General features: G+C 49.9%; 1 protein-coding gene across 4 annotated transcripts in view; it reads right to left on the bottom strand.

Moving 5' to 3' along the window:
• The window catches only part of DNAAF1 (dynein axonemal assembly factor 1), a 1,258,717-nt gene that overhangs the window by 49,311 nt on the left and 1,194,920 nt on the right, over positions 1 to 14,486 (bottom strand). For all 4 annotated transcript variants that reach the window (XM_069639748.1, XM_069639762.1, XM_069639771.1 and 1 more), the window contains one exon: positions 11,162 to 11,525. In XM_069639748.1, coding sequence (XP_069495849.1) covers positions 11,162 to 11,525 — 364 coding nt within the window. The remainder of the gene's footprint in view (positions 1 to 11,161; positions 11,526 to 14,486) is intronic.

Here is a 14,486-nt window from a genome sequence, read left to right as displayed (position 1 = left end):
CCCCCTTCCAACAAATTAACCGTGAATGTCCAGCAACTTGAGTCTTTTGGGGCACCACTGTTCCCTGAACTCCCCTTTCAAGTAGTCCAGCATCTCACCCCAATCCGCTGAGAAGCTCCCCAGCTTATTATTAGCCGCATACGTTGCCCATTCCACCAAGACTATGTCCCACATTTTCCTTAACCAGTCTTGCTCCGTCGGAATCGTTGGGCTCTTCCACTTCTGTGCATTAAGGGCCATCGCTGCTAAGGTAAAAACCACTTTCGCCTTAGTGCTCCCTCTCCTCTCCGCTTCGCCCCCCCCAGTGCCTGCTTCCCCAGCAAGATCTCCAGGGGGTCTTGGCTGACTCCCTCCCCTAAAGCCTGAGACTGAGCTTGTGCAATTTCGCGCCAAAAAAGCCTAATAGTGGGTCAGTCCCACAAAATCTGAGCTGCCGTACCCTCTCCCCCGCAACCCCTGCGACTGTCCCCAGAGGTTGCCGGGTACATCGCGTGCAGGCGGGCCGGGGTATAGTGCCAGCCATAGATATATTTATACCAGGCTTCCTGCAGCTGGGCCGCCTTAGCCACCTTCAGAATCATCTTCCATAACCTCTCCCAGTCTTCCCTTTCCAATCTAGCCCCCAGTTGTTGCTCCCATCCCCTCATGTACACCCAAGTAACCTTTGGGCCAGCGCTCTCTAGGAGCCTGTAAAGGTCTGAGATTAGACCTCTGGATCGCTCGTGTGTTAGGAGGAACCATTCAAACTGTGTTAGGTCACGTGTAGCAGCCTTCCTTACCTCCGCCGACATAACCCAGTGTCTAATCTGGAAGTATCTGTGCCTTTCTTCCTCGCCCACCCCAAATTCCTGTTTGCATTCCTCAAATGTCTTCACCTTTTGGTTGCAAAGCATGTCCCTCAGTGTCTTGCATCCCACCCCTCTCCCACCCCAGGAACGCCCCTTTCTCCAACCCCGGTGTAAAGTCCCCAATATTGAAGATGGGGGTAAACGGGGATGGAAAGGACGTGATTCCGGCTTCTCCACTGCACTGTCCCAAATGTCCACCATTCCCTTTGTTATGGCACTCAAGTAGATGTGAGGCGGTCTCAACCTTCGTGGAAACCATAATACCTCCCCCAGACGGTGTCGGGCTACTGCTCTATCCATTTTCACCCAATGCTTATTGTAGTCCTCTGCGAACCATTCCCTAATTACCCGAAGCTGTGCAGCCTCGTGGTATCGTCGGAAGTCGGGAAGAGCCAGGCCTCCCTCCCTTTTGGATGCCGTCAGTCGCCTGAACAAGCGCAGTCTCTTGCACTCCTAAATAAACTCTTTGACCGCCCAGTTTAATTCCTTAAAGAAGCTCGCCTGAAATAGATAAAGTACACAGGGAAGAACCACCATTTTAAGGTCTGCCCCCCTCCCTAACCAGGATATCCTAAGGGCACTCCACTTCACCAGGTCTTTCTTAATTGCTGTTAACATGGGGGCATAGTTCGCTCCATACCATCTTGCCAGAGAGGAGGTTATCCTGACCCCCAAGTATCGTAGCCTACCCGGGCTACACCTAAATGGGGAAACTGCCTTCAGCTCCTTCACCTCATTCTCCCCCAGGGACAAAATCAGTTCTGACTTCTGCAAGTTGACCTGCAAACCTGAAACCTCCCTGAATTTGGTCAGCAGTTCTATGCTTGCCTTGATGGACTACTTCGGGTTCGTCAGCGTAAGCAACATATCATCGGCGAATGCCGCCACTTTATGCTGGCATCCCCCGAACAGTATATCCTGAATATTGTCTGCCTCTCTTATGGCCAGAAGAAGGGGCTCCAAATATATAGCGTAAAGCAACAGGGATAGGGGGAACCCCTGTTTCGTCCCCTGCCGAAGATTAATTGGATGAGACATCTCTCCATTTACTAAGATGCAAGACGTGGGATTCTTATAATTTACCATGACCATACTAATGAACTCTGTCCGCAGGCCCATCTTTTCCATAACTTGAAACAGGAACGACCACTCCACACGATCAAACGCCTTTTCGGCATCTAGCGCTAGAAGGATCGCATGAGTGGTAGTCTTCTGTGTTTTCTCCACCATGTGGGCCACCCGCCATTTATTGTCAGCGGTCTGCCTCCCTATCACAAACCCTGTCTGGTTCTGGTGAATTAGCGAGGGTAAATACTTTTCCAGACGTTTCGCCTATATTTTAGTGTACATTTTTGCCTCCGTGTTTATGAGGGCGATAAGTCGATACGATGTGCATTCTTCCGGATCCTTACCCGCTTTATATATAAAGTGTTATTTTAGCCTCCTCCATAGAGGGGGTAATACTTCATCTGGACCTGAACGTGTTAAATAATTGCGTTAAATGCAGAACCAGAAAATAGGAGTAGGTTTTATAAAAAGATGCTGGGTAGCCGCCTGGACACGGGGCCTTATTGCAGGGGAGTGCCATTATGATTGCTCTTACCTCGTCAATGTGATAGCCCGACCCAGCTCCTTCCCCTCTTCCCGAGTTAAACGTGGGAGGGGAAGGGCCCCCAAGAATTCCCTCTGTGGGCTCTGTGAAGAGTACAGAGCTTCGTAGAATTCTGCCATCCTCCCCTTTATCTCTTCGGTCCGGGTGAGTCTCTCTCCCCGCTCATCCCTCATGGCCATTATAACATTCCGTTCTCTGCTTCCCCTCAGAAGGCGAGCCAGGAGTGAGTCTGCTTTATTGGCTGTCGCATAGAATTTTTGCCTAATCCTCAGCATTGCCTCTGCCGCCTTTTTGGTCCTTAGGATCCTCAGTTGACCCTCTGCTAAGCTGTATTCCCTGTACACCTTCCTTGTGGGGGTCTCCCTCACTCACGCCCTGGTGGCCTCCACCTCTCTTTCCAACTGAGTTTCCAGTCCTCTCACCAATCTATTTCTCTCTGCCTTTAGAGCGATGAGTTCCCCCCTCAGAGTAGCCTTAAAAGTGTCCCACCTAGTGCCGAGGCTCATGTCCAAGCTATTCTTCCTCTCGTAGAAGTCCCTGATCTTGCTTCCAATCTCCCGCATCACCTGATCCCTCAGGAGTGCCTCTGGTAATTTCCAGCTCCACACCCCCAGCCTTCGCCTCCCCAGCTGCGGCTTCATCTGCACGACCTTGTCGTCTGCTATCCCCATAGGACCTACCTCGACAGACTCCACCCCCCCGATCAGGCTTGCGGACACCCAGATGTAGTCGATTCTTGATTGGGTTCTATGGACGTCAGAGAGATATGTAAACCCCTTCTCCTTTCCCCGTATCGCCCTCCACACATCTCGCAGTCCAGCTTCCTCCCACCGCTCCTTCAGCTGGGGAGAGGTCACCGTCCCCCCTGACCTCCTCATGTTGCGTTCGGTCGCACCTCCTGTCCCAAGCTAAATTGAAATCCCCCATCAAAATTACTTGTCCCCTCGCGAAATTCTCCAAGGTACCCAGGGTCTCTCGCATGAACTGACCCTGACCAGCATTTGGGCCGTACACTGATGCTATGGTGTAAAACGAGCCCATGTACTCTCCCCTTACCATAATGTATCTCCCATTTTTGTCCCCAATTATATCTTGGACTCTGAAGTCTATCCCCCTCCCGAATGCCAGGGCCACCCCCCTTTCTTTGTAGGGCCCGGTGCAAACTGTATATGCCAGAATCCCTTCAGCCGCAGGCGATTCTGGTCCTTCCTCATTAAATGGGTCTCTTGCAGCGCCAGCACATCTGGCTTATGGGACCTGGTGAATTGCTCCAGTTTTGTTAGTTTAAGAGGGGAGTTCAGTCCCCTAACATTATGTGTTAGCCACCTAAAGACTGGGCTGGTGTGTAGTACGCCCCTCTTGGTCGTCCCACCATCCCCTCACCGGGTCTGCCCTAGATCTCCCCCCCCCTGTGGTGGATGTACCGACCCCCCTCCTCTCCTCCTTTTCCCTCTACCTCCGTCCCCTTGTTCAACAGAGTCTGTATTTCTCTACTGGTCGCTACGGCCCCCAAACCCCCCACCTGCCCCACCCCCCTCCCACCCTGAAACCCCAATTTAGGGTGAGACTGCCCCCTCCCCCCCCACACCCCTGTCCATCCTTGCAACCCCCCTGGACACTCCTGCCCTTATGCGTTCCAGAATGTTTTCAACTCCATCCTCCTAAGCCCCCATGAAAAGCCCCCATTCCCACCACACCCGAAGAGCCTTCTACCGAGAATCTAGTCACCCCGGCCCTCCTGCGTCGCTGCCATCTTTCCCCTTTCTGGCACCGCCTGTCGCCCCCACCGTTGGTCCCCGCAGCACCATCTTCCTCTTCCTCCGCCACTGTGAACCATTCCCATGGTTTGCCTCTTTCCCTTTGCCTGCCTCGGGTCGGTGCCCCCCCCCTTCATGGCCCCCTCCCCTATCTTCCAGTTCCAGTCAAATTATACCAGCTGCCTCCTGAAGGGTAGTTGCTCGCCTCTGGTTCTCTTCCCACTCAAACACCAATCCGAACGGAAAGGACCATTTGTACTTTATTCCTTTCTTGGCCAGCTCCTTCACTACAGGGCCCATACTTCTTCCCTTCATCAACATGGTAGCGGCCAGGTCCTGGAACAAGGAAATGTCCTGCCCTTTGTAGAGAACCGGTTCACTCCGCCTGGCCGCTCTCAACACGCCTCCTTTTGGCTATACCGAGCGAAGGTCGCCAACACTTCTCACGGTCTGGCGCTAGGACCTCCCGGGGCCCGGCCCACCCTGTGGACCCTGTCCAGCTCGATCGCGCCCGGGAATTCCTCGCCCAGGAGCTCCACAAAGACCCCCTCGATCTCTTACTTCAGTTGTCTATCCGTGATGGACTCCGGCAATGATTCAATCCCGATATTAACTCTTTGGGATCGGTTCTCCAGATCCTCCACCATTACCTCCATATTCCTTGTAGCAATGTCCAGACGGTCTATGGCCTCGCTGTTTGCCATTGTGTCCTTTTCGCACTCCTGGAGGCCTCTTTCCAATAGATCTGTCCTCTCCCCCAGCTGGGCCGTTTCTTGCCACAATTCTCCTAGTCCCACATTGAGGTCACTCCTCATCAATTGGAATTGTTCTTGGAACGTTTTAGCCAGGGACTCCCTCAAGTTCTGCATTTTCCCCCTAAGGTCATGCCTCATCATCTGCGACGTTTCCTCAATGCCTTCCTGGTCCCGTTGCTCTTTCGGTTAACGCCCCCCCCCCCTTTGCCAGAGTCCCTGCTCTCCATTGCGGGCCAAAGCGCAGACAATGTCCCCTGGGGCTCGCCCGCAGAATGTCCAGCCTTCCCCGTCCTCCCCTTGGACCTGGAAGACATCTATAGTAGGTTGGCCCCGCGACTCAACTGCGTTGCTCACAGACTATCGGGCCCTCCGCTGACTCCTCAATTGCTTGGGGGGGGCCTCTCCCTCCGCGAATGCCGGGTCCTCCTCCCAGTGGGTGGCCGTCTCGGCCGCTATGCCCTGTAGCACAGTCCTCTTCCAGCGGGCTTCCACTCGCCACTACCTTCTGAGCCCGTGGGCCACTCCTTCCTTGTCACCCAGTCCTCTCCGATCCGGGGTCAGGGTGCCGCTATATAACTGCTAGCTGAGCTCAGCGTCCTTCAGTCTCCTGGCCCCCGGCCTGTGCAGGCCCATGTGTATGCTCCTCCCCCTGTCTATTGAGCCCGGGGGTGGTTCAATACCGCTTATGCAGCCCCAACTCCCCTGCAGTGAGAGCGGGGCTTAAGGGTCCCCTTAACCTCTGTGTGTGGTCTGCTGGAGCCCCTCCCTCATACGAGGGCCTCACTGTCCTCCAGGCCTCTGCTCTCTCCCTCTGCGTGGGGGTCTACCACTTGGCAGGGGTCCACCCGCCGCCACCCCTCTCCTCCTCAGCAGCTACTGGGGCTCTCACCTCCCCAGCCACTCCTCTGGGCGCACCCCACACTCCACACTTGCTCCTCTATGCTCTTTGCTCCCCTTTCTCCTCACCGCCGCGCTCCTCACCTTTACTGGTAATGTACTTGCTCCAGGGGGAGGTGCAGCGCCTTTATCCCCTGTTCTCCTCCCTTCACTGCATTCTGCACATCCACTGGGATCTGCTGCTCCTCCGGGGCCTCCGCCAGCTGCCTCTAGCTCTCCACAGCGTTGCGGGGCACCCCCTGCAGCCCTCCTCTGGCTGCTTTGTTGCACGCCCTTCCTGGGGGTGGCCCCCGCTCCTCGAGTCCACTGTCCTCCCCCGATGACGCCGGGGGCCTGGCGCACTACCACGGCCTTCGCAGCTGGGCCTCCCCAGGTGTCCTGTCTCCCAGCTCGCACTCACTCGGGGGGGAGGGGCTAGGTTCCCGCTCCCCCCGTTCGCGCACCGCTCCTCCGACAGCGCTGCAGGGGGCCCGGTGCACCTCTGCGGGTTCTCCTGCTGGGCCGCACCAGGATAGAATCTTGCCGCCCGGGCTTGCGCCACACTCCTCCAGAAGGGGGGAGGGGCTGCCCGCTGCTCCGCTCCGGGTCTCCTCAATGACTCCACTGGCGCCGCAGTCTCCTCTGCTGGGCTCTCCGGTACTGCTTGCCACCAGGAAACTGTGCCTTAGCACTGGGGAGGGCAGGGGGGTGCCCGATCCAGGCTGCAGAGTCCCAGAGCTGCCGTTGGCACGTCTACACAGTGCCGGAGGCCATCTTGGAATCGAGACTCGCCTTTTAAACAATTTTCTCCCATTCATCGCAGCCTAGCTGCCACTCACTCAGCAGGGTGGCTGTTCTTGCCGGACAGTCAGCCAGCCAAACATGCCAGAGTGCATTCAGGTCTCCTAGGAGACTAAGCACAGGGAGTTTCGGGCACCTCCCTCACATCGTGTCCACCCCAGACACTCAGGCGCCAGATGAGGGCTTCAGCACTGAAGCCCACCAAAGGGCATCGAACAAAGGGACCAAACCTCGTTTGGCGCACAGAGTTAAACACAAGAAGGACCTTTCCTAAAAGAAACAGCGAAAAAAGATGACCGGAGTCTGTTTTTACAGAGGTGTCATGGGTGCCATATTGAAAAAAATGGCTGACCCGATTTTTAGCTACCGGTGTTCGCGGTCGGGAAAAATCATGGTAGTTTGTTCTAAAATCACTGCCACCAGCCATTTCAAGAGGAAAGGTTAACATTTGACTGTTACATGAGTGTTTAGACACAGCGATGCTAAGCAACCCCTCCAGCACTCTATAGGAAGATAGTGTGTGCTGGGTTATTGAATTTAAAAGGACTACTAAAGTCAATTTAACTTCACATGCTCTGGGAGACGTTAGTCAGTCCCAGAGAAGGTATTTAAACCTTGGGGAGCCTGAAAGACACCCCTGTGCCACTGCACTCATGTGACACACAAGATAAAGATGATGCCTATGGAGTTGTTTAAAACTCCATAACCAAAGAACACAAGAGTAAAACACATTGAAAATGAAAAGTCCAAAGCCCCAAAATATAGCAAAAGAGCGGGAGGGCTCCAAGGTAGAGGTAATTTAGCACTTGGGTGAGAATTCTCCCTAACACTCGCCTCCCCCCACCCCCAGACTAAGGGACAGGAGGATCTAATCCCCACCGGGATGGATCTCCTTTTGCAAGTTGGTTAAATGGCCTGTTGAGTACACCAGCAACCTTTTGTAACCCTTGCTATGACACTTTTTATCAGTGGTTTTCATTAGCAAGCTATATGACCTACAAACCTGTTGTGGTACATCCCTCTTATTTAAGGTATAGGGGGTCTGATCTAACAGTCCCTCAGAAGTTGTGACAACCTCTGAACCTACCATAGGCTTTTTCAAGGGGTCCTTAGAAAGGAATCCCTTAGACCTAGAGGGGCCTCCATGGTTCCTCACCACCTCTCTCTCAGGAGCAGGTGGAGTCTCGGGCATCTTGGTTGGAGGGTCTGTGGTCAAGCAAGGTACATGCTTCCACTTCCTCTGAGATCTCAGTTTACCTGGCTTAGAAGTTTCTCTCCTAACTCTAGGATTTACATTGGAGTCTTCAGTAGACGATCCAACAGTCTGACGGTGCTTAGCCTTAGACTTATTGTTCCTGGTTTTCCTCCAGCTTTGAGAATTACCAGTTCTCACAGGCCTAGAGAGGGGTCCAATTTGTCCATTCACCTCTTCCCCAGAAGCAGGGGGGAGGGTGGGTCAAAGATCTTACAATAGGATGGGCAATGATGGAGCTTGGTTGGGGCTCCCATTTCCCTACTATACTAGCCTCAGATTTGCCTTGGTTAGAGGTCACTTTACTAACCCAAGGGCTTACAGTGGGGATCTCTGTAGATGTTCCCACAGGCTCAAAGTGGTCTCTTAAGGTTGCCTCTCTAGCCAATTTGGTTTGGTTCTGTTTTCTCTCACTGGGAGGGCTGGGGGTACTGGATACCACTCCTAGAGTTTTTAAATCATTCCCCAACAGGACTCTCCCAGGCGCCTCATTCTGGACACTGACAGGAATCCTCACTGTCATATTATTACACTGAATGAGAGCTGGTAGAATTGTAACCAACTGGACAGGGCCTCCAGAAACTTTAGTGGGACCTTTGGGTGCCTTAGCAACATCCTCAGGCTTGAAAAAGCTTTCATCCACAATTATTCTGCTGGCAGGAGTGCCCTGTCCATTTACAAGAACACTGTCCATATAATATCCTTTGGAGTTTTCTGGAATGGAGTCATACACACCCATATTCCGTTTCGTACCCAGACCCATGGACTCTAAGGATACAGTGGCTTGAAGACCCAAGGGTGCTTCAGCAAATAGCTGCCATTTGTACATCTTCTTCTGGGGAGAAGGCTAAGGAGGCAGTGCTGACCCCTGCAGGTTTACCCTTGCATCTGGGATCTCCTTTCCCATGGTCAGTTGACCCACAGACATAGCATTTACCAAATGCTCTCTGGAATGGGGGTTTCTGCTGACATCCCTCTGGTTGGGCACCAGAGGATTCACTAGACCTACCAGGTTTCCTACGGGGTCTACCCTTCTGTTGTTTGGGGGGCTCTTCTGGTTGGATGGATTTAGAGTTATCTGTATTCTCACCTTTGTGCTGCTTCCCCTCATCCTTTTAATGAGTGACCCCAGAATCCTTATGAGTGGCCCTGTTGGCTACCCATGAGTCAGCTGCTCTTGCCAACTTTTTGGGATCATTCTCAATTGAGTCAGCCAAGTGCTGTCTCAACTCAGGAGACCAGGCATCATAGATAGACTCTAACATGAACAGATTTTTCATACCTTCATAAGTGTTAACTCTGTAACCCTTAACCCAACCATCTACATTTTTCAAACATTCACACGCCCAGGTAGCCCAAGGGGTACCATCATGCTTTTTGAGGCTTCTAAACCACTTAAGATACTGGGAAAGAGTCTTCCCAAACCTAGCTATCAAAGCTAGTTTCACACTTTCCTACTCCATTCTGCCCACTTCTCCCATCTCCATTACAACATCAGATGCAACTGGGGATAGCCTAGAAAAGAGGCAAGGAATCAGCTGATTCCCTGTAATGTTCTGAATCCCATGATTATACTCAAAAGTTGCCAGACAATCCAAAATATCAAGCTTAACCTCATACATACTTACTGCATCTTTGGGCATGTGAGGCCTCTTAGGACTGGAAGGACTGGACCTGGTAGGGTCCCTGTGGCAAAAGATTGAGGCCTAAGAGCAGGTAGAGGTAAAGTGAGGCCTACATCTTGAGACTCCCTGCCTCATCTAACTCATCAATAACATTTGAGTTGGACTCTGAAACATTACCATCCTCATTTTCCGTATTTCCATCAAAGGTAAGTACAGCAGACCTGTTTGACTTTGACATTCCAACAACGTTTCTATCAGTTCATTTTTCTTGCCTTTAACAGTGAGGTTCCTAGCTTTACACATTTCTCTCAGTTGATCAACTGTTAAAATGACCAGGGTCTCCGGTCTGTAGCTATCCATATCAGACATGATAAAAACAATTGCTTCTCTAGTGGTGCTTAGCCTTGGGAGGGTTATTTGAACAAAGGTAAGAGCATCACTCTCAATGTAACAATTATACTTGATCCTCACCAGTGTTCGGCAGAATTTCATGCAGTACCCTTTGGGAACAGTAAACACAATTAAGACTACAAGTGTAAGCACAATTTCACCTTTGGTACAAGCCAGTACTACACAGTAATGTGGTAACAGTGGCTGAGCAGCCAGACTTATCTCAAAAGTAATGTGAACAGTACAAGATGTTACACAAAGGACTTGCAATCACAGTAGTTCAAACAAACACTATTCAAGGTTTCTTGGTAAAAGAATATACATTTATTTACACAGTCAGTTGGAAAACATTCCACTAGTAAAAAAGCAGCTCACACCCCCCCCCCCCCACCCACTTACAAAATTCACGAGCTCCCACTGGCCATCGGACTGTGTTGGGCACAGGGCGGGGGGAGCCCAGGGACTGTGGTGGGAGCAGAATGGGATAGAGCACTGGGATAGGGGTGGGAGCAGTGTGGGGAGAGCCCATAGTCTTGATGGGGTGGGGAGAGCCAGGGACTTTGTAGAAGTGGGACGAGGGAGCCCAGTGACTGTGATAGGAGTAGGTTGGGGAGCCCAGGGACTATACTGGGAGTAGGGTGCGGTGACAGCCGCAATAGTTAATAGCCATTTGTACATACTGTCCATTTGGCATTTTTTGGGGGGGGACCAGCCTGCCCAAATTCTGCTCAGGGGGGGGCCCAGACCAAAAAGGTTTGAAGACCGCTGTTCTAGGGTAACACAGTTTTTAAAAACGTACTATGTCCCTTTTTGGGATGACTTGTGCCTAATTTTGTGAACATATTATGTACAGACGTTTTTATTGAATACGTGTGATCCCCGGCACTGCTAGAATAGGTCATCTGTTTCAATGTGTACCATCTCTTGTTACAAGATTTATGCTGCCATAGATAATCTGGCCAACAAAGCCCTTTTCTATGAGAAATAATTATCCCCCCATGTTTTTTTGTTACTCAGCTGAGCGACTACCATGTGATAATAAAGAAGTCTATGGGGCTTCAAAAACTAATGCATTGTAACATCTCAGAAGATTAGTTTCAGTTGGTCATGAAAAGGTATAAAAACTTGAATTTTGTGGCTATGCTCTTGAAATCTGCCCAGTTTAACACATACATGGCTAAATGAGAATGCAGCAAATGGGGGCATCTAACCAAATTTGTATACAATTACTCAATTTTAACTTACCAGAAAAGTCAAGTAGGTTCTTGTCATCCATTTCTGAGTGATGTGCACTTTCAGTACTGTGGTGAGCAGAGAAGGTCAGCGAATTGTCAAAGTCTCTGGTAGAAATCTCTTCAATTAATAACTTTGGTTGGCTCTTTTCTTCAGCTTTCCCTTTTGGGATTAAATGTATTTCATCCCTTGGTTCATCTTCAGTTTCTTCTATAAGAGTCCTATTGCTCTTGTGGGCCTCAGGAGGCATTGTCAGGGTTTTTGATGGGTAGTCTCCTTCACTCTCTCGAATTGTTGGCTTGGTAGAGGGCTCCCATTCAGAATCGCTCTCCTCGCCATCTCCAGAAATAACTTCAATTTTCAGTCGGTATTGTTGCTGTTAATTCAACAATGAAAATTGAAATATCTCCTCTTTTAATTAGAAATGCAACATAGAGTAGATACAGTGTTTCTTTGAAACTATGAATTCAATCGATTGTCAGAAAGTAACGTGATTGTTTTATGTTGAAGGAATTCTGTATGTTATAGGTGGGGGTGTCTTAATTTGGAGACTAACATGAAGTACCAGGATGATGAAGCACATTCAGTTTTGAGGGTGCACAGGTTCCTTCTTGGATGTTTCCGCTCCGGTATTCTACTACTCAGTGCTGTTCCTTCTTACCATTTTTTGTTTCAATTTTTGTGAATGTTTATGCTGCCTCAGTGATCAAATACACATATCCCTAAATGGTATTTCTTTGCACTTTTTTAGAGTATAATGCATTGGCTGGTGTGATATTGTGATGCAGACGTTTGCCATAAGGGATGATAATGGGTGGTAAGAGGGAGAGGACTATAAATTCCAGGCTGATAGTAACAGAGGTGTCACAAACACGAAGACGAATGAGGGACTAGATGGTGGAAGACAGAGTATAACTCTGATGAAACTCCAAGAAGGTTAAATGTGCTCCAATCCAAGAATTACACACAATTACATATTACCTGACCTTGGCAACCCCAGGACATGATTCTGAGGCAATACTTGCTGTAAAGCATCAGCAATCATGAAAAGTGTGTAGCAGCAGTTATCACAAATTACACCATATACATAGATAGTCATTTATTTAACAGCAAAATTCATTCAACTCCAAGACTATTTATTCCAAGTTCACTAAATGTGCAACCATTCAATCTTTCACCTAAGAGATATGTTATGTAATCAAATGTTAGATAGGCAATTAACTTCATGCAATGCAACAACATTTTAAATCTTCTTTGATACTAGAACAGAAACCCCAAACAGTAGCAAACACACTTAAAATGACTCACTACTGTATGTTGTGACAAAGTCAGGGGCCTTAAACCGCAAGGAGAGGATAGGCACACTTTTCAAACTGAGGCCTACCACAGGGATTCCCAGAGCTAGTCCTGCTCCAGGGGAAGGATGTGAGATTTGGGAGGACCCCAGTCTCTGCCATTTCAACCTCTACCATATTGAATGAAGTACCACCTTTTCTAGTTCAATGCAGGTAATGCACAATGCTGGCCAGTTTCTTCTTGTGCCATAGGACCACATTTCCCAGAAGACCTGACAGGGGAAGAAAGTACAACAAAAACCAACCGGTAGAGAGCCAGCGAGGAACTGCATAACTGCGGAGCGTTCCGCAAGTCAAAACGGCAATTAAAATAGATGCTCTCCACTACAAAGACCTGGACGATAACGTGGATCGTACCTCCAGTTAAACCGGAGCAGACTGCCTATCAAACTGGTGAACCAACCACTCTGAGCTGACCTGAAAATAACTCTGGGACTGACTGAATCTTTCACAAAAAACACCATTGCCAAAAATAGGTGGACATTCGAACTCTGAAACTGACTAGGTTTGGAGTGAGCTGCCATTACCAAAGAGCTTAAAGCTCGTTTCATGTTCTCTTTCGATTCTAAGTTGGCCCCTGGGGGAAAGCAAGCCAATTGTTGGCTCGGGACACCGGCTGATTTGGGGAACCAATGGCAGGGACAGGGGGAGGATAAATTGAAGCAGAAGGTTATTCAGGTGTGGGAGGTCAAGTGCGGAATAGGAGGACCAATACACCAGGCAAAGGAAGGATGGTGTAGCAGAGTGTGGCAAACTGCCAAGAGCGTGTACAAGGTGAGGTATTGGTTACTAAGAGAAAGTGATAATTGGGTGTGAGAGTGCATTCAAGATGTGTGAGCAAGATTAAGTGTAAGAATAGAGGAGTGTGCCTAAGAGTGATTGAGAAGGGCAACGGGAAGTGAAATTAAGGTGACTGTGGATAAGGTGGGTGCAGAGTGTAGTGTAGTGGGTAGGGAGTGTAGTAAAGAGTAGCATGACCAGAATGTATTGGAGAGTAGCAGAGGAGTGGAGAGAAGAGGGAGGAGAGTGTAGTGGAGGATAGCAGTAGAGTGGAGAGTAGTGGGAGGAGAGAGTGGTAGTGCTGCAAAGGGGGAGAGTAGTGGTGAGTAAGGCAGAGAGAGTGTAGTAGTAAACACGATTGGAGGGTGGAGGTTGGCAGTAGTGAGAGAGGAAAAGAAGGGGGATTGTGAGGAAGAGAAGAGACAGTGGGTGGAGAAGCAGGGAGTACACTACGAGCAACGGCAAGTAGAAAGAGAGAAGTCAAAGGCCCACAATTGAGAAGGCAAGTGGAGCCTAGGTATTTGAAAGACACATTAGCCCAGTTGAAAAAAACATTGGGACCTAGGTTAGGATGCACATAGATTGTTCCCAGTGGAGGAGAAAGAGGCAGTATTTCTCCTAAAACCATCACCACCATCCAACTGGTTAAATGCATAGTAGAGGTTACCGATCTCTAGTGATCATCTTGGGGTTTAGGGACCCCTGAGCTAGGTAGGAAACTGCCCGGGGGGGGGGGGCAAGAGAGAAAGGGACTCCCTTAGTGAGCCCTCATGCATTATTTTGATTAAAACAACATGAAATCTCTTTTGTAATTGGTGTGTTCTTCAGGCAATCTGTGACAATGTGCATACCAACATCACACATAATCTATGAGGAGCACCTGCTATGAAGAAGCCATCAGTAGTTTCTGTTCAGTTAAAACAGTGATATTGTAGTGAGGCAGATGAGAAGGGGTGCCTTTCTCAGTATGAGGTTCTGGATTTTCTGAGCATGTCTTAAAGGCCCTACTATCTCGGCAGTAAGTGACTGTCCCCTGTGGTTGGCAGTTACTGAGTGGGTGTGACCAGAGGATCTTTCCCATACCACCCCTGGACGTTCCATCCACTAGCCTGGGGACATCCCTGCCCTATTAGTCGACCCAGCTATAGTCGCCAGGCTAAGGCAGAGGACTTTGTCACAAAGTCCACAAGTATTTTAAAAGG

The sequence above is a fragment of the Ambystoma mexicanum genome, chromosome 1q, assembly GCF_040938575.1.
Source record: "Ambystoma mexicanum isolate Mex_15411 chromosome 1q, UKY_AmexF1_1, whole genome shotgun sequence".
In the NCBI taxonomy this organism is placed as follows: Eukaryota; Metazoa; Chordata; class Amphibia; order Caudata; family Ambystomatidae; genus Ambystoma; species Ambystoma mexicanum.
Note: the sequence above shows the minus strand (reverse complement) of the source record. Positions and strands in the feature narration are given on the sequence as shown.